The 23,316-nt window shown below is 37.6% G+C and overlaps 1 protein-coding gene and 1 non-coding gene across 6 annotated transcripts in view; both read right to left on the bottom strand.

The window, feature by feature from the left end:
- LOC134208669 (RNA-binding protein Musashi homolog Rbp6) overlaps window positions 1-23,316 on the bottom strand; it is a 1,173,986-nt gene that overhangs the window by 11,037 nt on the left and 1,139,633 nt on the right. For 3 of the 5 annotated variants that reach the window (XM_062684445.1, XM_062684447.1, XM_062684449.1), the window contains 2 exons: window positions 8,783-8,847; window positions 8,209-8,460 (listed from right to left, as the gene is read on the bottom strand). In XM_062684445.1, the coding sequence (XP_062540429.1) occupies window positions 8,209-8,460; window positions 8,783-8,847 (317 nt within the window). Of the gene's footprint in view, window positions 1-8,208; window positions 8,461-8,781; window positions 8,848-23,316 lie in introns of all 5 variants that reach the window. The other 2 variants (XM_062684446.1, XM_062684448.1) reach the window with 1 other exon arrangement.
- On the bottom strand, window positions 22,278-22,352 carry Trnaa-agc (transfer RNA alanine (anticodon AGC)). Its single transcript has one exon. It is a non-coding gene; the product is annotated as a tRNA-Ala (tRNA).

The following is a 23,316-nucleotide window of genomic DNA, read 5'->3' as shown; positions in this document are numbered from 1 at the left end:
CGGTTAATAAAAGTGTCCACTAGTACCGGACATGCTGCGGCGTGTAAGAAGTTGTTTTAATTAGGGGTGAGTCAACTATGACGCCCACTACTTTTTTCAGATTTCTAGACCCCACCTCCCCTTTGTCACGCTTTTTTGTGTACCTAGTCCCATGTCCCATGTTTGCTGGGATTGCCTATACACATGGGACAGTTATGCGTATAACGGCAGTATATAAACTGTCACAAGATCCTAGACCCCCTCCCCTCCTAAAACCTGTTACTTCATTATTGAACGACCCCTCATCATGATAAACACATACTACTTAAATTTTCCATAATTTTCCATGACACCTTCAATCTCTTTTTCTACTTACTTCTGTGGCTATCTGAGGCCACAGTTAAAGAAACAATTGAATAAGAGCACGTTTAACAATACATGTGAAAAAAAAAATGACTACTTGCTCACATGAAAAATCATACTGATTAGATCTGGGAGACAGCAGTTCGGATACCGAAAGTGGTTGCAAATTACAATTACCAAAATATGACCAAAACCTATCATCTCTACATGATAGGAAAGGGTTTGATCCAAGGGGCAACTAACTCTAAAATTTCAACAGTATCCAAAAATACTAACAAATACTAGCGAAAAACTACGTCGTATCTACGGCACCACGCAACCCAGTCGATAAAGTCCACCCAGTTCTTGGCAACACATGATTTCAGTCTCCTTTAAATTCTTTAAAAATCACTGAACAACTATTTCTATTACTATTACTTTTTGAGCAACCTTTGGGGCCCACGTTTTGGTTTGATGGTATTAAAAACATAAAATGCGATTTGAAAGTTTTCTTGAATCTGTGAAAGGTAGAAATCAAGTGTTTCCTTTACGGGGGAGCACTGTGTTTCATCAACTAACTGACAAACGTCATAAGTACCGAACAAGCAACCGTTTCTTTGTTGGACGAAAATCGTGGATACTAGACATATCACGAAATACTGTTGCGAGACAATGAGTAATATGACAGATAACAGATATTTAAGCTAGAACAAATTTTATTGAAAATCATGTGTAAACTTTTGAAATGAAATACGTTGACTCACTACTGCCATCTACTCAATTGGTTGCGGAGGTACAAACGAACGCAACTGATAAGTAACCGTCGAACGCAGCCAGTACACTCAGGAATCAGAAAAAAACGGAAATAGTATAACTTTTAATCATTTTATTTATATACGACGAATAAACGAACGATAGTATGAAATATATACTATGAAGCATTAAAAATTATACTATGCATGAATATTGCAAAATTATTTTTCATTAGTATTCAGGAGATCTGTCAGAAAAAATCCCGTGGAGTTGTATTTTTTTCAAGAGTTTGAATTTAATTTAAAGAAAATAAAATTCCTGGGATATTCCCCACCATATAAAATGTTTTGTGACTGGATTGCCAATATTCATCTTCACAAGCTGCGCTGTCGGAATCCAACTGTGAAGAAGTCGACGACTTATTTCGACCAGGTTTGGAAGCTTTGCTCACGGAAAGGTTGGTATGGCATGTACACATTAAATCACCTGTAATTACTGAAATCAACCGAAATATTCTAGGCAACGTAACGAGCTTGGTGATTCATTCGACTACGGACTGGAACCCGAGCTGGAACAATTTCGAGACTGCCAGGAAGATGCAACAATCTCATCAAAAAAGATGATCCAACACAACTGCCTGTTCCGGTAATCCAATATTTATTGATGGTATAGGATAAGATTATAATGTTTGTTTCGACAATTTGTCATTTTATAGTTTCATTAAATAAAATTTTGTGATTAAACTTGGTCTACAAAATTATTAATAAACAAAATCCAAACATAAACAAAATTATCTGATGCAGAATCCATCTAAACAATCTTTCCACAATATACTTTTTTCACATATACGAAAGTTATACTAAGCTCGTTTTGTTGGCAGTTAAACTTAGCCGGGGTCAACCAGGCAAATAGTCATTTAGTATGACTTCTAATCTATTTAGTTTAAATTTATTTCAGAGTGTACGTTTGACAGTTGTATTTAGGCTGCGTTTTACACAGTAATGATCATCGCGCCATCTTCAAACGATTGCCAATCGCGATCCAAATGTTCGATGCATTTGAATCAACGGTTGCAGATATTTACACACGTATGGTATACCAGCCTAAATATCTGTTATCTGTGGTAATATTATCGCAAAGTTTAGAGTTACTTGCCCTTGGACAAACGTCATAAGAACCGAACAAGCAACCGTTTCTTTGTTGGACGAAAATCGTGGATACTCGTGATAACGTAAGCGAATCAAAAAAGACGTGCAACGAGCAAAGAAACAACGGTTGATCCATGCTGTACAATTTCTAAACTGTGGATGCAAGAAGCGATTTTCGTATTTCGAAGAATGAACGAGCTCAAGAAAATCGTAAGTACTGGAGCCATGATGCAATCGGACGAGTGGCATTTATACGAGAATGAGTACATCGAGTGGCAATTGAAAGGCGCGTGAATAACCATCATCTTCTTCTTCTTATTAGCATTACATCCCCACACTGGGACAGAGCCGCCTCGCAGCTTAGTGTTCATCAAGCACTTCCGCAGTTATTAACTGCGAGGATTCTAAGCCAAGTTACCATTTTTGCATTCGTATATCATGAGGCCAACACGATGATACTTGTATGCCCAGGGAAGTCGAGACAATTTCCAACCCGAAAATTGCCTAGACCGGCACCGGGAATCGAACCAGCCACCCTCACCATGCTCTTGCTTTGTAGCCGCGTGTCTTACCGCACGGCTAAGGAGGGCCCATCATACGGGTGGCAAATTCAAAAGGTTCCATTACCAGTTTCATCAGATGCGAAGTAACGGAGAGTTCACGAAAGTGTGTCGAAAGTTTTTCCTTAGCACGATCGGTTTCAACGAAACATGCGGGTATATTTTTGATAAGATAAATAAGATAACAATTAAAAATGTTCTATACCGTTGTGTAACTGTTGAGCATGACGATGTGCCTAAAGTACAGAAACGAGGCAAATACATTCGTAGTACCACGACATCTTAAGTTTCAATCCATCTATATCTCACTATAGAAGAGAACACACCTCTAATCGATTGTATCTGCCATCAGATATATCGATGAAAATGATGTATGATCAATATAAGAAAACACACGATCCTCAATTGCAAGTCAGCTAGGAATTCTACTGTCGAATATTGAAACGCCTTAATATTTCTTTAGTCAAGCTAGGATACGAGTAATGGCAAGCAGCATAAGTTAAATATTAAACATGAAGCGAAATCCATTCCAAATGAAGCAGCCTGCCAAATTTGTGATGATTATGACGCACACATGAAACTGATCGCACAAGAGATGCGTATCGCAAAGATGGCAAAAAAGCGCAGACAGGATGCGTTGTGTTGGCGGTTGATCTCCAAAGCAAAAGGTATGATCTTGTGTGATTTTTTTTTTTAAATTGTTTGCAACTCGATAAGACAAGCTTGTGTCATTGCAATTATCTGAGTTCTCATTTGTATTTGGCTTGGATGAATGAAGCAATGAAGATGATGACCGATGCTTCAGCACCAGATATACTCCCGAGGAAGGTAGCTTCATGAGAGAACGGTTTCAAAGTGCTTAGTGAAGAATGCTTCCTCGCTCCATATGACACTGTTGTATGAAACAGTTGGAGAGTGAAATCAAGCACCCGCTAGTGCAGAGAATATTTAACTCTCTTGCCTCATTTATACTGAGTTGCGCATATCTGTTGGAATGAATGTGTGAAAGAGAGGTATATAATGCAGGCTCTCTCTTTCTCGCTAATACGGTTTTGTATTTACACAACACTCACTCGCATCTGAAACACTGCCGATGAACGAAGGAAGCATCCTCAATTCACGCTGCCCTACGAACGATGCATCCTCGGCACTAGCCGGCTTGTGAAGATGCCACGTTCAAAATTCTCCACTTTCAATGTATAAAACGAATGCTTTGTATTTGCCTCTTCCCTTGTTCGTGCCGAAAGCAGCACGTCATCGAGCGAACTTCAATCGGTGCACCGAAATAAAAACCTCGCTGTGGGCTAAAAACGAAGCATTCGTTCGTTTTTGAACGAATTTTCCAAGGCCTGTATGACAGACACACGTAGTTTGGTCTTAGTTTGAAGCTCGTCTTTAGTTTTCTGGGGTGTACTTGAATCGATTATGAGAAACTTTATTTTTCAAGAAAAAAATAAATCGTGGATTCGTAGAATTTGTCCTCTGGATTTTACAAAGAATTCACGATTTGTTATTATCATTGTTTATTTGATTCTATTTTAGGTTGTACAGGTCCCGCGTCTTGATGGCCTGAAATCGATAGTTTTTTCGCAGAGGCTATTGGTCTTCAATGAAGTTGGCGATTATGCAAAAATGCACCCCGTGATTGCTTGTGTCTAGGATGAGCCAACCGCTGGAAGGTCATCAAATGACATACTTAGCTGCTTTGGAAGAGTCATCAACCGTTTCAATGACGAAAACCAAATTGTTTTATGGCTAGATACCTGCTCTGCTCAAAATATACTAAATTTTTAATGGAAACTAACCAAAAGTTAAGTGAATTTTACTTAACCTTTGGTAACATGAGATTACTTAACTTTGGGTTCCCACATTTTACTGCTCTTGTTGAGTAGTTTTGCTCTTCCTTTTATGACAACAAAGGGAGGAGGGAGGGAGTTGCAAGAGAAAAAAGGTACCCAAAATTAGGCTCTTTTTCTAATTGTGTACAATTGTTGGCTTTGATTTACCTGATGAAGATCAATTACCATCTTTTAATTTCATCCCAAATTTGATATGTTATGGATTTCTGATGAGGGTCTAACTGGAATGATCGATTTTGTAGCGATAAATTATATTAAAGAAAGTCAATGCGTTAGGTCTGTTTATCTGTGCTACAAAAATTTAGTGTAGTCCCCCATGCTCGGAAATATGGTATTTGACTTACGTAGCAGTTCATATTTCACGCACAAGTTTAGAATTCGATCTAATTGGCACTGTCCCATAATATGATGCAAATTGGCTCATAATTGTGACATCCTCTAATAGTGTCCCGTAATATGATTTTCAGCAACATTTCAAATAATCCACTTTACATTGGATTTACATGGAATAATATGGATAAAGTACTTCATTGGTCAAAAATACTAACTCAATCTAAGCCTCAATCTTCTGTGATTTTAAAAACAATTTGAATTCAGCGTTAACTGTCCCATATCTGCGCTGTACATCTTAGTCTCATCGAGCTAGCATTATGGAAAAATGATGCAAAACTGGTTAATACACTTAGAAACCTTCATCTTACACATTACTCAGAACTCCAGGATGAGAAAATCCTTAAAATTCCCCGATTAGGAATTCCTCGAAAGTGGATGTCTAGAAAATCTGGGAGAAGAAGCTGAATAAGAATTTCATTGAAAATCTGGCGAATAAACTCCCCAGAAGTTCAGTACTTTCCCTCGAAACAGAGAAGACATTTCCCAGATTTCATGGAGAAAGATTTCCTCATAATACAAAAGTAAGAAGTTCCCCAGAGTTCTCAATAGAGGATTCGTCCTGAGTATCTGGGCAGGGAGTAGACATTTCTCAGAATTGTGAAGTTTAACTGATTCCCGACATATTTGAAATTTGTTTGAGAACCTTTTTCATAACTTTTTTAGGCAATAAAAAATCGATCAAAGAATGACACTAACATTCATAGAATGCCGTTTGGCATATGAAGCTTATGAGCACAGAAAACAGATATTGAGGCATAATGACCGTACACTTTCTACAGAGAACCAATGGGTGGGGCATGGGATTTGCTTTTGAACATCAATGAGCACAGTTCGAGAGCTCTAGAGCTTCACGGCATTACAATATATCGGAGATAGGAAGAAATTGACAATGCAGTTTCTCGCCCACTGCAAGCCGAGAACCCTCTGCACTTGCCCTGAGTTCATGCAGAATTTTATTGGAATTTGAGAATAGGTTCTATGGGACGTCTAGGTAAACATGTTGCCAATGTGATAGGAAAGAAAGGATTAGATTCTATTCGGATGCAGAAACAAGCTTTCTTTCGATTTTTTTTCAAATCGACCATAATGCTAGAAAGTCAAGTTGAAGACATAGGATAGAAGATGAAAACGTTATGGAATCCATTCCCAGTTCTATCAATTGCTAGAAAATGAGAAATATATAAAGAAAGATACAAAGTAGGAGGAATGGAACGGGCCTGGGAATTGACCAACGACCTCTTGCATATGAGGCAGAAGCGGTAGCCAATAGCCAAATGATCAAGCCCATTCATCCATACCCCTTAACAGAGTTTGAGGCGAAGGAAGATCTAGAGGTTGCCGTAATTATCCAAAATCCTTCCCATTATTCCTGAAGGGGTAAATCCTTAGGGCTCCTGGGCAGGAATTCTTAGAGCAGCAATAACTCTGAATTCCTTGGGTTATTTCTGGCCTTTCGATTTATCAAAAGGCAGCGTCTTTTGTCGAATACCAAAAATGTTTTCAACGACGGTAATTCCTCTGATAAACCTCGGGAGAGCTTTTCGTGGATTTCAGAGCTTTGTACGACAATGTAACTGGTTTTTCCGGCAATGCTGATTGAAATGATTCATGCGGTGACGTTTGATGGGTCAAAATCAACTATCAGAAAAACCCGCCAGATACATACTCGACCTACCAGTCCTACCACGTGAGCATTGTTATTCTCTTTTATTGAAAAAAGAAAAACGGTTGGTTGGAGCAAGATTCTTAGAGCTGACTCATTGAACAGCGTGATAGTTGCAAGAAAATGAGCATAATACGCTGATAACAATACCTCATCACTAAAAACCTCAAAAGTCACGAATAAATTAGTGCTTGATAGTTAAGTTAGTGGTCGAATAAAATCTACGAATGCAATATGACACGGTGTCCCAACAACTGACAGAACTGTAACGATTTCCCACTGCATTCAGGCAAGCGAAAAGCGTAAACCTCGTTCGTCACCATTTGTTGCAGCGTGCAAACTGGATTCAACTGTGCTGGGATGGAACAAACTGCATCCGTCAAACGGCGTCCTCGGTTGGGAGCAAAACCACAATCGCAATTTATTTCGCTGGTGCTGTACGTTTGTGGGTCCCGCTTGCGCGGGCTGTTGGGATCCTATTTAGTGGCTCGTTGACTGACAACGATAACCGCTAAGCTATACGCCTTCAACGACTCCGGTTTCAGTGTTTAATCTCTTCGTTGGTCTAGTTTATGATTTTGAGCTGGCAATTTAAGACCAATATTAAACAAAGACATAAGAACTGGTGACAGGTTTTAACCATTTAGATGTTTAGTTTGTTTTGTGGGCAGAAAACACTGCCTCGCTACATTATTTATAAGGCCAAATAAAATTTATCTCAATGTAGCATTGTGCGTAGAGCACCATTGTGATTACTTTTGAATCGTATCCTTGGATTAGCTCCAGATAATCGCGTCAAAAAAAAAAATGGACCACGAAAAATACCGAAAACTAGTTCATCACGTGGATTTTTTGTTTTTTCAAGAGCATGCGGTTTCGTGCTGTGGATTGTGGATACATTTTGCAGTCCTATGCGAGCTTTGGATAATGATCGTCTTTTTTTTGTTTTATTGCAATTCAAAACTATTCGCTTATTCGTGTTACATACACCTTAAATTGTTTCCATCGATCACAGTTAGAACCCTTTTTACTCAAATTCCGAACATGACTCATATTCCAAACACAGGCATTTTAGCGCTTCGAAAATAAAACTTTTAATGGCTCTTCGTACAGAGGATCAAGGCTGCAAAAGAGCTTATGATCCTAAGGAAATAATTACACGAATAAAGTAGAAATAGCCATTTTAAAGCGAGTTTTCGGAAAATAGGCCATGTTCGGAATTTGAATCAAAACGGCACTAATCGTGGTTAAATTCGTTTACTGAATTTGTGCAAAAATGTGGCTGGTCGTAGAGTGTTTTATTTATTTTCTGTTCTTGGTTTTATCAATTTGAGATTAAAATCGTTTCACTCCGATGGCTAGCAAATCGATCTCCTCAAAATGAGGAACATCAAAAACATGGACATTTTTGGCATGATTTATAAAAAAAATCTTATATTGCTTATTAGAGTCAAAGTTAGCTATCTCGTACTGACTCAGGCTGGTAACCTGTCATGACGCCATCTACTTACCGGGCTATAATTCAGCGGCGCACGGCTGACGGCAATAGCGGGGAATCCGGATGGCTGGGGACTCGTGGCCTGGACGTATCCCACGCTGTCCGCCGCACTCGAGCTGTACATGTCGATCGTCGGTCCGGGCGAGTTGGTGTTGGTGAAGCCGGCGGTCCGCGCCGCGGTTGTTGTGTGGGGGGACGCTGGGGTGCCGAAGCCTTGCGCTGCCGCGGCCGCTGCCGCCTGGTAGTTGTTCATCACTGTGAAGTCAATTGGGGAGAAAAAGAGACACCGAAGATTAGGATTCGATTTCTGGTCACGGAGATCGGCTCAACTGAAGATTATAGCCATGTACTTTGTAAGCTATTTATTCTAAAAGCTACATGGAAATAAGTCTTACATTATTAAAATTAAATTAAATGTTTTCAAAACTATGTGTTTTATTAAATATTTTCCAAACAGTTACTAGTCTTTCATTAAAATTTCTATTAGAAATGAATGTTGGTTTCTAGTTTTCAAACCAACGGTTTCAGAAATATTTTTACTGTTCTAGTTTCACAAATAAACATCTTGTGTGTGAAATATTCTCACCTGATAGAGCCTGTGTTAGCAGCGGGGTATTATTGTTTGGTGTCAACTGTCCGTTCGTGATGTCCACTGGAAATAAAAACAGAGAGGGGGAGAAAGAAAAAGAAAATTTCTTCATTAGACAAATTGCGCTTCAAACTGTTGGTCAATCTACTAACATGTATAGGAGAAATAAGACAAAGGAAACGTCTAGGAAAATTGAAAATAATTTTTATGGGTTTTGTGTGACAATCCATCGTATCCGTTCATTTAATATCGCGCAATTACATAAATATTTGTTTTCAATAGTTTCCGTTACAGTTTGAAAAGTAAAATTACCGGCCCTGACTGACTCAAGTCCACTTCTTAATCCTAACGAGTTCCATCGCCGTGAGTTTTTCCTCGATTCCCAACGGTCGTAAATCGTTGCGCATTCAATTCGATTTGAAAAGTTTTTCTTATCGATTGCTCAACCTTCTTGTCCACTTGTGATGATTACCCAACAGAAGAGTTCTCTACTTTGTGCTCCGGTAAACGGTCAACTATCTCTAACAACTCTTGCTCGATTTTTTTTATATAGGGAGGTAATCTTCGACTCTAATAGAATGACTATTTCCGCTAGACCGTGTGTATTACCTGTTACTGAAAACTGAACGCAAACTCAATCCTACCATGTAAAAAATAAAACGCAAAAAGGAAAACGTACAACACCACCATAAACCACTCCACCGATGCTGTATTTACAAGCGACGAAAGTTCGTCAAGGTTTACCGCCAACCCAAAGAAACTGGAGCAGCCACCCATATTTACCCCCCATTAGCTTTGGCAACCGAGAACCATCTTTGACCAGTCTGGCGGGTCACCCGGAAGCATTAAAAGTATTTCGAAGGAAGAAAACTTTACGCATGTTCGCAACAACAGCAACCAATCCTTCACCACCATCATCGCCACCGAGGCGTTGTGCTGTCTATTGCCCGGATTCCCGTCCCGGTCTTTGCATTTGCACAATTGCAAATAAAAACAGATTCCTGGCGCCGGTAAAGTTTTTTTTTGCGTTCTTGCCGCCCCCCGCTTCGACGGTCGACGCGAAGCAATCCGGCGGCTTCCTCTATCTTATGGTTCTTGTCTTGCGTATATTGGCCCCTGCCACGTGCGGCCAGCGGATACAAAGGAAATTGTTCCAATACACTTAATGTAATATGATACGGTGTCGCTGCTTCCGAGGGAAAACAGCGCGCGGATAACAGTACGGAAGGCTGCGAAGAGGTTCTGACTTTCACGTGTACTGCATGTTTAAGCCATTGTACTTTCCTATGAGGAGGGCAATGAAACGGACCATTTTAAGGCGAAAAACTTCAGTTATATAAATGACGGTTAAATTGAAATAGTGTATTGCAGAAAGACTAGAGTTGTGACCCACCAGCAAATTTTAACGACGCTTAAAAATAGATAGATGAAAACCTGTATTGCTCTGATTCAAAATATTAAAAATAAGACGAAAAACGTTCCATTCTGACCCTTGTAATATAGGGCACACCCCATTGAAGTGTTAGGCAATGAAAAAAAAACTTTTGTATTTATTGCTGAAGCTGAAAAATTCAAGGTGCTTTATTTTTAACTAACTAGCTTCAAATTTGACATTTTTCAGATTAAAGATAATCAGATCAGTGCAGGTCCATTGTAATTCAATCGAATAGCCGTACCAAAACACTTACGATTCAGTATATTTATTAAAATAGCGACTATTGATATATTGTTCTAAAATATGACGGCTTTGGCAGGTTTTGTTCTATTATTGTCAGGGAACCCCCCTTTTTATGACTGATTATGCTCAAATTTGGCCTAAACATTCTTTGCATATCAAAGAATATTGTGGCCAAATTTCATAAAATTTGGTCGACAAAAACCCCCCTGGCCCCTATTGAGTTTAATTGAAGAAATAGTGCTAAGTATGTGAAGTTGGAAAGAGATTTACTTTCAAATAACGATATCAAACTGATTTTTTTTTTGTCAAGAACATCAACAAAATCAGAACAGCAAGACGTTTTGTACAGTCAGATAGAGATCTGTAAACTCTGCAAACTCAATGCTTTCCAATCATATGTATCGCTGCACTTACCACGACTTTATGAAAAACTTATTAGCATTGGAAATTAGGTTCTGTAGGGAAAATGTCCTATTTTGGATCCATAGAGGAAGTGCTTTCCAATATCTGCTTATATCTCATCTCGTGTCGAAGAGCGGAAATCACATTATTTCAAACATGAATGTCTCATTTATGAAATAGAAATTCGAATTGGGCTGCAGTTATTTAAAAATTATTGAAAAATGTAACTTTCTGATACAAAAATATTCGTTTTGGACAGTGTCACATATTTTTAACCCTCATATGTACACTTTTTGAACATCCCCAATCAGGTGTCTTAACAGCCGAATTATCAGTTTACTCTGGTCAATCGGGGTGAAGCTAAGTTTTATCTTTCGATTGGCAAGTGTCAATAAAAATTTTCCTGTATTTTAAATTCACAATTGTAACATGCACTTATTGTGTACATTCTCAGATTTTCAGCGATGTATGCTTTGAAGCTTAACGCATTGTAATGCTTGCTTTCTTGCACACACTGATTTTAATAAAATTTCATTTCCATATCGTTTTTTTCACACAGTAGACTTGTCGAACAAATGCAGAACAATATTATTCTCTTGAAGCCAGTGAGAGAATTAGCAGCGGCATTGAGTTTAGATCAGAGTTCAAGTAAATGTCGCCAGAGATGGATCGCAGCAAGCAATGCGCGCGGATGGCTGCTTTTGAATTTTCTGTCATGTTTTTGTTCATTCCCGCAAGAAATAGATTCGGCTGATGTTTTTATTTTGGATATGTACTAGAAGAAAAAAGTTTGAGTGATTGAAATTTTTGCATTTGCGGTGACATTTAGTAAAGTGTATTTCTCAATTGAATGCGCGAAATTGTTTGTGTATCTACGTGAGTGCCTATAGGAGGATGTCTTTGATGAAATATGTGTGGCTGTGTGATAATATCAGAAATAGACATCAATAACGAATTGCTCAAAATAGCTCTGGAAGAGTGAAGGGAATTGTTTGTGGACACTAGAAGTGATCTTCGGTTCCTCAGTTCATTTATCCGGAATTGGATCAATTTGGTGAGACTTTTTCAATATGTTTTTTCATGATTCCAAAACAAAATGCGCGCTGGATTTAAAAATCCGCAAGTTTGTAATTGGATCCATTTTCCAATTGATAATGGTAGCATAAACAGGCGGGGCTTATAGCAAGTGAAAGTGACCTCGGACTGGACGTGAGTTACCAGGTAGTCTGAGATGGGTCACTGGAGCTGCAATATTGCTAACACCTTCTAACTCCTGGGCTAAAGCTTCCATAATACCACTGCCGGACAGTTGGAGTTAGATTGAAGATACACACAGAGCTCAAGAAAATGTCGCCAGGAGGGTCCACAATCTCTTGGGGTCCAAATCAAGTTGGTAACCCTGGCACTCAGCCTCCCTGTATTCCTGTCTGTTGGTTGTCTGGCTCTGAGCGACGATTAAAGCCGAAAGGGTGGCGACAGATCTGGACTCGCATCACCTGTCGGACACTCCAAGTGGTATAAGAGTAATTGGGAGTCCCGCTAACAATCAGCCTAGCAAGAAACGCGCTGTGGAAACTGATTGTTAGTTGAACACAGATTTGTTTTCCTCAGGACCTAAGTAGGAAAATGTGATTAGTTGATCTATGAAAAATACCGTACAAGTTTGAAGCCAATTCTTGAGCTTACTAGCATTACTGAAACCTGTGGTACAATATTCATTTTGTCATAAAATGTTTATGGATCATCTGCATTGAACTAATATATAATTCATTTCTTCATACGGAAGCTTGGCAAAAGAAAGGTCGTGCGATTTTTATCGTCAGCAAAATTGCCATCCGCTCGGTTTCAAATCCACTTCTATATAAAAATCTTCATGCCTGCCGTATCCTAACGGATCTATCAAATCTGTACCTTTGCTTCTAATTCTATCGTACGTTTATGTTGGAAGATTATATTAGCCTTTTCATATTATTGCAAATATGAATATTACTTCATTCGAATGTTATATAGCGGAAATACTGCCGTAATCTGTAAAAATGATAAGCTATAAGTTTTTTATTTTTCCTTTAAAGTGCTTGATGAACACTACTTGTTGACGCCATTTTTTTTTTGAAAATGGGATATACGAAACTTTTTCAGATTGCATTTGTATAGTACATGATCATGCAATTGAAGTGCTGCATTAGATTAAACAAAAAAAAATTGATCAACACATAAATGTTTCATTTCAATTTAATTAAATTTCACAAGAAAATATAGGACTTTTTGAAAGCTTATTGATTAGATTCATCTTTTCCGTCTTTGAGTTTGATCACTCGCTGCAAAAACATGATGTTTTATAAGAGACGCGGCCCCCAATATACTCCAGACAGTGAAATTCATAGGAGTTAGGTCCAGCCACTCTGTGGTCGAAAAGAACCCTGAAAGACCCTCAATTGGGTTTTCTTCATTTTTTAGCCGGTGTCTAATCCTGTCGTTAAACCCAATCCCTGGTACCAACATAATGACATGCCCAAGCTTCGATGACGTTTTGTTGAACTAGTTTACAATACGTATTTTGATTATTTTCACTCACCAATGTAGCAATCGCCGGACCCTGTAAATTTATGAAATATTTTTTGAGCCTGTGTATTTATTTGCTCACAATGAAATATGTTATGTAACTCGATACTTTTTATATTTCGTATGACAGCATCCTCATTCCTGCCGATTTAGCAAACAAAATGAGCATCCCAAGAAACATAACGATACGGCTTACTAGGTTGAACGAGATGAGATTGGTAAGACATCCGTGGAAGGATTGTGAGAATCGTTCAAAGACGCTCGAAGATCATCACATTGAACTGGCAGTTCTCATGATTTCCCGATCGCGGTGTTCGCCATGTTAATCAAAACAAGTACTTCTCAAGATGTAATTAGGTTCAGGTTTTCCTTATCACAATTTGCCGTACAAACGCTAGCATACTTGTATAATTATGTTATCACTATATATAGGAGGATTGACGGCTTTGGCAGGTTTTGTTCTATTATTGTCAGGGGTTTTTTTATGACTGATTATGCTCAAATTTGGCCTAAACATTCTTTGCATATCAACGAATGTTGTGGCCAAATTTCATAAAAATCTGTCAACAAAACCCCCCCCCCAAATATCCACAGTAAAGCGAGCACACCTTGTTTATTATTTTAGAGCATCACACTCTATGTCCCCAAAAACGGGCTGGGCGGATTTGTATAGAATGTGAATCAATCACACTCTGCTGTGCCGAAGGCTTGCTATTAGGCTTGCAATTAGCATTTCCATTATTTTTTTACTACATTTATTTTCATATTTAAACACAAATTATGAGAATAATGTCTTAGTGACAAATCACAGTTCGAACCCTATTGGAAATTGACTATTCCAGCACCTAAATAGCGAAATAGAATTTTTCATCAAAAAATTGTTAAATGGTTTAAAAATTTTCTCAGCAGTTTGAGAGTGCCCACAATTTTTTTTCTTGAATCAATTTTTATGGCGTCAGCTATTATGAGTCTTGAATTTAATTCGACTTAACAAATCTGAAAGACTGGGGTTGCTCTTCTTGATATAGAGAAACCATTTACCAACCAGGACTCGCTAAGTCCTGTATCACTCATACAGCCTCACCTCCGTTGTGGATGACTAGCGTACTTTTTCGCTAGTGTTGTACATTTAAGAACGGTGTGAGTCCTCGAAGGTTAATAATGTTTGACAACCTTTATGTTTGATTGTAAATTTTTTGAACTTCAATTTTACCCCGATTCTTTTTTTTACACGGGGGATGTGCTCAACGTAAAAAAAGAAGTCAGATACTGGAATACGTATTCAGTGCTCGCCATCTCGTCTGAAGGACAATGAGAGCACGTATGTGCGCTAAGGCCTACCCGAAAAGGCAGTCAAACTGAGAAGGAGTGCAAATTTTGATCAGAAAAAGGTTCTCGGCGGCTTCTAATGAACCATCGATAGTAAGATTCGTAAATCGATTCCCCGTGGATCATTCCCGAAATGTGGTCCCAGTGCGTCGTCAACTGTCGCAATTACTGTTTTGACTCATATTCCGAACACTCGCTTTTAAATGGTCATTTTGGCTTAATTCGTGTAATTTTCTCCATAAGAGGTTTAATTCGTTTGTAATCTTGATCCTCAGTTAAAAAGAAACTGATGAAAGTTTTAGGGCACTAAAACGCCAGTGTTCGGAACATGAGTCATGTTCGGGATTTGAGTAAAAATGGTAGTTCTTTTCTAGTCCTCGCTCTGTGAACCAAAACGGTACGTTACGCCAGGTTGTAGGAGAAAGGGACCTATTAGCTACCTACCTGTCAACCTACTAGGAACGGCTACCAGTAACTGTATTCACTTGATTATTTACAGACAGTAGAAAAAAAAACATGAGAATCTAAATAAGACCTACGGAGATTGCCCAAAACACGTCGTGAAACTTATCAACGTTGACACAAATGCAAAGGTTAGATGTCATACAAGTGACTATGACTATGTAAGATTCACGTCTAGAACCTAGAATCTAGACGTGAGAGAACCATGCGACTAAACAGTGGAAGCAAAAGTTCTAGAACGCTAGTGGCGCTGTAGTCATGAAACATATTTTGCCAAAATAAGTTTCAACAAGCTTAACTAGGCAGTTTATTATGCATCATGTTTTGTTTCATAACCAATATCGGTTTGACACTTGTAGTACCGGTACCCGAGCGGACGTAAATGCCTCAATAATATCGAATCGTGATTTGATAGCAAAATGAGATATGAACATGATTGATATAAGAGATAAAAGAACATAATATGAATAATAATAATAATGAGAATATAAATATTTTACTGAAATATCATGAGGATATCATGTTATGTTATTTGTAATAAGTGATCAATATCTCGTGCTATTAGTTTGTTTTTATCCATAGCATATATTGATATTGAAATGATGTTTTGGTATACATTTTTGATGTTGTTGCCAGTTCTCTTATCTCTTATATAAATCTAGTCCAGATCATGTTTTGTTATTAAGTTCATGGCTTCTGCCCAGGTACTTTGGCTGCCAGATTAAAGTAAACTAGATGTTAGTCACGCGAACAGAAACGGCATTAGAAATTTTACACTTTTGCATCAACTGACTGAACATACAGTCACTGTCGGGCCAGGACGATGCGGTGAAATTCGCACATAAGCTCGACGAACGAAGTACATCCAACTGGAGAAAATTGAATGCACTGTGGGTCATTACATCAGCCACAGGGGTACTTGGTACCAAAGAAGGGAATCAGCGGAAGGCTGGTTCTGTGAGCAGTACCAAAGAGCGACAGATGAGAAAACCCAGTTCCGGAGCCGCACGCTCGTAGCAGCACACACCAAAACAGTGAACTATATCGAAAACTAATGGCAGCTGAGAAAAACTCCATAGCCGTAAGAAACTGTGGTACTCTTGGAGGCAGAGAGATGCTTTGCCTGGGACGACGCGCGGAAGTTCTGCTAAGCGATCAACAACATTTTGAGATATTGTTGAATGGACAATCGGACCGAAAGCGCACAAACAGAATGAGGATTGCGGAAAATGGACAATGAACATGCACCAACGTAGACGAACTGAGAGAGGCTGTTCGAGAGCTAAAGATAGGCAAGGCTTCTTGGAAGGACAGCACCTCAGCCAAGCGATTGAGTTAATTTGCGAGCGAGAAGAAATTAACTTCGAGCTGGCATGATGGCCTCATATGTCTTATATGCAAGAAAGGGCAGAAACTATCAATGTATATCACTCCCCAATATTGCCTACAAGGTATTCTTCTCTTTAGCAGACTATGCCGGTTTGCAGATACCTTTGTTAGCAAATAGCAAAGCTCTTTCGTCACTTTCTCAGATTACGGCAGAATATCACTTGATCAAGACTATTAGGGCACTGCACGGACTGCTTTGTCTCTTTCTCACTGCGAAGAAGTTAGAAAACAACAAGGCCAGTAAATGTCAAAATTTATGAAGAACGAAAGAGAAAGAGATATTTCCGTGCAGTGCCCTATAGGAAGGGGGGAGTGTGATATCGTATGTAAATCAAGTAAGCCATGAGTCTTGAGAGCAAAGAGATGGCAGTTTGAATATGGTGTACGCTACGGACGGATCAATAAAAAAGTACGTGTTACGGTGTTACACTGCCCATGATCGCATATTTGTACACCCAACCGGCGGATGTTAGATTTTCTAACAATTCTGTATAAGAATCTACCAAAACCTGTATAAGAACTGGACATATGCGAAAATGTTAGATTCTTATACAAGTATTGTATGAGAATCTAACAATTTTGTAAGCTTTTCTAACAATATTTGTACGATGGCTTACATTTTTTGTATAAGAATCTAACAATTTCGCATATGCCCAGTTCTTATACAGGTTTTGGTAGATTCTTATACAGAATTTTTAGAAAATCTAACAACCGCCGGTTGGGTGTAACATTCGCCTTTTTGTTGATTTTGTAAATCGTTTGTCAATCCTCCCCACAAACTCAATCATTTCCAGCTTACCACAGATAAGCAAGATAGTAAAGCCTATTTTACTGTTGTGGGATTAGATGCAGTAAATTGAGCTTTATGAACGATTCATAGGCTTTTTACAAAATGAACAAAAATGCGGATGTTACAAATATGCGATCATGGACAGTACAGAAGTGTTGATCATTCGGTTATTCCATTCATCCAGATTTCCCAGTGATTCTGTTATGGATAAGAACAAGCCAATAACATGATATTTTAGTACAAAACATTGATATTGTCGTCTGATCTTTTATCTCGTATATCAAACATGTCCATATCTCATTATGCTATCTTATCAAGATTTGATATTATTGAGCTATTTTCGTCTGCTCGGGTCACCATACATTTATCCATATAATCGTTAATATGCGTACCTTGCGAGTTTTTGTTGAAATCAATTTTAGACAATTCTCTTATATTGCTCTTATATTGCAAAGGAATTTGTTGAGAGCTGATATTCAAATTCTAACTCGCAACAAATCCAATTATTTCAAAATTAGTGACTTCAATGCCAAACACCGTTCATGGAATAATGCTCAAAACAATTCCAATGGTAATATTTTATTTGAAAATTGTTCTGCGGGATAGTATCCCGACTAGAAGAGCATAACAGAAACTAAACACAATAATAACATATTGTGATATTTATAACTTATTTTGATACAATTTTGTTCTTAGTGGCCATTATCTTTCAAATGTTGTAACAGAATTTTATCATAATATGAATTAAAATGCTCAACACCGAATTGCCCAACAGTAGGCAATTAAAATAGATGAAGCAAAGTCTCCCAGCCATATAGATATCATAACGCTGATATATTTTGAAAAGATTGCCTTATTTGTAATCTTGTTAGTTTCAATTTCTCGAAAAATAGGGTAAATCACTACTTGGGCCTATGGACCCCATTCCCGGCTCACTGCACAGAAAGCTAATGATTTATACTGTTTAGTAGCCGTAGGTTTATGATTGATCATTTTAAAAAAATCTCCTATTTATCTCGCACAATACTCAATATTTTTCAACCATTTATTTCACTCCTAATCGATCCAATTATAGAAAATAAAAATGTAGATTTCAAACTTTTGCTCTTCGTTGCAACACCACTGAGCCGAAGTGATTCTTTCCACTTTTACAAAACGGTATCATCAAATAAACACCTACCTGAAAATCGTCACAGTGCTCGATACAACCATTGCTTCAGGCTGTTTATCACCACACAATAATGCTAAACTCACGCACTTTAATCTTTTGTAATTGTTCGTATCACTAGATTTTATATAAACATATTGGAATACATTTAAAATGTATCCTCAAACCGAACAAAAATCACCTCGGCCCAAGAACTTCTAGCTGTACAGTGCTGCCAAAAGGCCATAAGTCTTATTTTAGTATGAAGATAATCCTTCATCGTTAATAGGAAAACTGTCTAATACGTTGAAGCTATCATGTTATTTATAATTCTCTCGATTTCAAAAGGTGGAAAAGATATTGTTTTTAAGTGTTTGGAAGAAATTTGGATGAGTAAATATATCTTCTCAACCAAATAAAAATGATTATGAATAATACCATCTGGCATCTTGTTGTCGTGGATTGTGCCTATTTTTGTTTACGTCGCATTTTCTACCGTCCCGAGAGAGAGAATGAGAGTAAGATGTTGAGAGATTGAGTAAAATATTGCGTATGCCGAGGAGATTTGGGGTATGCCAGATAGGCAATCGCCTATGACTGAAATGAGTGCTGCACCATGTTAATTTAAATCAAGTAAAAGCTTTTTCAAGTGGTGTTTAGCAAGAATAACTATTTTTGAAGCAGAGGTGAACCCCATCGCAATATTACACGGCCCACAAAATTCAGAAAAGTTGCCCCTAGTCATAAATATCAATTAAATAATGCAGTCGTGCGCATGTTAGGCCGGGAATGGGTGAGAAACCCTATTCATGTTAAGATAAAAACAAAAATTTCTGATTGTTGATCTCAATCTGGAGACCTATCACGAACAGTAAAAATTTCGAACTGCACAGTAAACAATATATTTTGTATCTGATTCTGCTATAAATTTCTAACAAAATATGTTATTTTTATGATAAAATTGTAACAAAATTTGATAGTTTTTTGTTTCCAGTAGTGTAATTTTTGATAGAAATTTAGATATTTTAACAACATCCTGCACCATGTTTCTAACAAATTTTGTTATAAAAATTTAGTATAACATAATAACATAGGTTGATATAATTTTGATATGACCTTCTAGTCGGGATACCATCCAATATCCCAATGGGTTTTTCTTCAAGTCGAAATCCTTCTATAATTGATTTAGTTTTAACGGATTCAAGTCAGCTGTGTGGCCAATTGGTAACTCATGCTGATTTTGACTCTGATCACCTTCCTGTGACGTTTGAAATCTCACAAGAAGCCATTAACAATCCAATCAGCTCTACTTTAAATTATAATACAGCTGATTGGGATTTGTATAAATATAGAATTTTGATGTTGATATTCTAAAAGTGATATTGACAATGCGCTCGTATCTTTGACAAATTTAATTGTCGCAGCCAGAGGTATTGCAATTCCTAAATGGAAATTAAATTCAACTCCATTATTATTGCAACGATCTTCAGCTTCTGATCCATCTTAAAAATGTGAGGCGAAGGCAATACCAAAGAACTCGCGATCTCGCGTTGAAAGTTATTTGGAGAGATTTGCAAAATGAAATTAAAAAACCCTGAGTAATCCACCTAGCGGTGATGATGCTTTTCTCGTTTGTTCAAAAGGGTTGACAAACATATTTTCCACATTTGTTTATGGCAGCCTTACTTTGTACCGTTAAATGCACAAAAACGATCCATAAAAAATGAAAAACGATCCATAAACATCTGAATGTTCCATAAAACGCTACCTTAAATCCAAAAAATAGCTCAGGCGTATCCAGAAGTATCATGAAGAATTCAATTATTCTTTTTGATTATGATCGTGATTATGATCCAATTCGGTAATATGGTCCATAGTTTTGGATATATGATCCATAATGTTGGTCATTTGACAAACTTTCGAGTGTTTCTTGTTTTGAAGTCAGAATCCAGCTTAGGCTTCTGGCACCTATCAATAAGTTAGCCTTTTAAAATTATTGTTTTGAATAGTATGACTCTTCATATAGATAAGAATTAATTTTTTGCTGATAGCAGTTCCGTTTTGTCATTAACATTCAACCACTTTTAACTAAGATTTACGAATTTGATCCGACTTAATAAAATTTGAAGGAATTCTACTATGGTTGCTTTTCTTCATATGGAGAGCATTTCGGAGTGATTAACCGAAGGTTTTATTAAAATTGATTCATATTAATTTGTTTTTGTATATATTATAATGAACCGATCTAAAATTATTTATCAGATCACTCTGCACAGGTAAACTATCACTGCAAAAAATCTGATAGATAACTCGTGACAGAGCTGGTGTTACCGAATAATGTTGCCAATAATGTGTAATACTTTATATCATACTGATTGCATACCTGATATTATTCTATCAGGAAATCAAAAATCGTTGATTGCCTTAGAGTAATTTGTTATGGATTATAGCAAGGATGTTTTCGATCATTTAGTAATATAGGTTCGATAATTTAGTAGTTTGTCAATAACTCATTCCAGAGGATAAATGTCGAAAAATATTCGCACCAGAAGTCCACCATAAAACACGTTTAAAATTTAACTTCTGGTATGAGTAATCGACAAACTAAATGATCGAACTTAGATTACTACATGATCCAAAACATGCTTGGATTGTAGAAAAGTTTGGATACATTTTTTATTGACTTGCCAAAAAGAAAAATTTTCTTCAAATCCTACCGAATCTCAGCTTCTCCCACAAAATCCGAGTGCTATTTGAAATCTTCAAACACAGCATCCGGTGCGTTGCCGCACGAATGCACAAGCAGCCGATGATAAGTGCAAATTGCGTATAAGGTGTTATACTTCGATCACCACTCATCCAAGAAGTAAAGATAGCTGAGGGGTAACGTTCTAGCCTCTCACTCAGAGAATCTGTGTTCGACGCTCGTTCGGTTCTTATTTTTTTTTACATATTTATAAACAATTTTTATTTTCTATAACTCAATACCACATTTTTAAAACTACTTCTCTGCGTTTGTAAACTAAGATTAAAACATCGATTCGTCAAATCTGAGAGGCGAGAGCACTCCCACGCAACACCAACACCACCAACAGGTAGCCGAAGTATTTAGGTAGCCGAAGTATAACATATATATGTTAGACTACATATCTACACATGTCTTTTAATCGAAATAATTAGACTTTCATGTTGCCAATCTAAAAGAAAATTAAATTTCAAACTTGAAAAATCTAACTATTTTCGGCTAAAATGTGTTTTAACATTTTAACAATCATTTTAAAATTGACGCCCTTCACCCTTGCCGGGGTGATGGGCCAAAATAGAACGATAATGGGTGATGCTTCCTTCTGCAATATTCATCCAAAGGCAAGCGACTGAAGCGAATGCAGTGACGTTTTATTTTAGTATTAGCATTTATTTTAGTATTACAAAAACATCCCGGGATATAGAACAAAAAATGTTTCCAGTTGGCAAACATTCGAGTGCTTCCCAGTTTGAAGTCAGAATCCAGCTTAGGCTACTGTCACCCAGTCAATAAGCTCGCCTTTTAATTATTGTTTTGAATACTACTTTTCATATTGGTAAGAATTCATTTCAATCAAAGGTAATTGCCTATTTCCGGGGATTAAACCACCCGACTTGGACGTTAATTTACAATGTTATGAAAACTCATATGTGAATATGTACGTTATGTGGAAGATATTGATTTGAAAAATGTATTGGAGGTAACCACTTTCCTTCGATGGGACTCGAACCCATGACCCTACAGTACGCTAGACTGGTGCTTTAACCAACTAAGCTACGAAGGACCTCCGTCGGCCTTCGCAACCTAGCGGCTACTGAACGAGCTCGAGATTCCCAAATTGGACGCATAGTCAAATCACTCGCAATCCATTTATCAAGCCAATACTTCCACATGTGTATTGTACACGTCCACATTAGAGGAGCGTGAGTATTTAGAATGTCTGGCGGCTATACACATTCTTCATCAGCAACGGTACTGATCAAGTGAGGTTGTGTAAGCTATTTGCCAGTCGGTCGTCAAGCTCAGACCCGACCGCATTGCGTAGGCAAGAGCACGCAACTCAAGTTCAGTTCAATCAAAGGTAATTGCCTATTTCCGGGGATTAAACCACCCGACTTGGACGTTAATTTACAATGTTATGAAAACTCATATGTGAATATGTACGTTATGTGGCTAGGTTGCGAAGGCCGACGGAGGTCCTTCGTAGCTTAGTTGGTTAAAGCACCAGTCTAGCGTACTGTAGGGTCATGGGTTCGAGTCCCATCGAAGGGAAAGTGGTTACCTCCAGTACATTTTTCAAATCAATATCTTCCACATAACGTACATATTCACATATGAGTTTTCATAACAAGAATTCATTTTTTGCTGATAGCATTCGTTTTTGTCATTGATATTCAACCACTTTTCAACTAAAATTCACGAATTAGATCCGACCTTAAAAAATCTGAAGATAATTCTACTATGGTTGCTTTTTTTCATATGGAGAGCATTTCACAGTGATGGTACGAAGGTTGAATTAGAACTAATTAATTTTAATTTGCTTTTGTATCCAAAATCTAAAAGATCCAAAATTATTTATCAGTTCACTCCATACAGGTAAACTATCCATGTACACAATCTGATAGATTACTCGTGACAGAGCTGGTGTTACCTAAATCAGCATAGTCGGGCCAATAATGTGTAATACTTTATATCATACTGATTGCATACCTAATATTATACTTAATTAATTTATTAATTATCAAACC

The sequence above is a fragment of the Armigeres subalbatus genome, chromosome 2 (assembly GCF_024139115.2).
Source record: "Armigeres subalbatus isolate Guangzhou_Male chromosome 2, GZ_Asu_2, whole genome shotgun sequence".
NCBI classification, from domain to species: domain Eukaryota; kingdom Metazoa; phylum Arthropoda; class Insecta; order Diptera; family Culicidae; genus Armigeres; species Armigeres subalbatus.
This window is presented reverse-complemented; position numbering and strand designations above follow the sequence as displayed.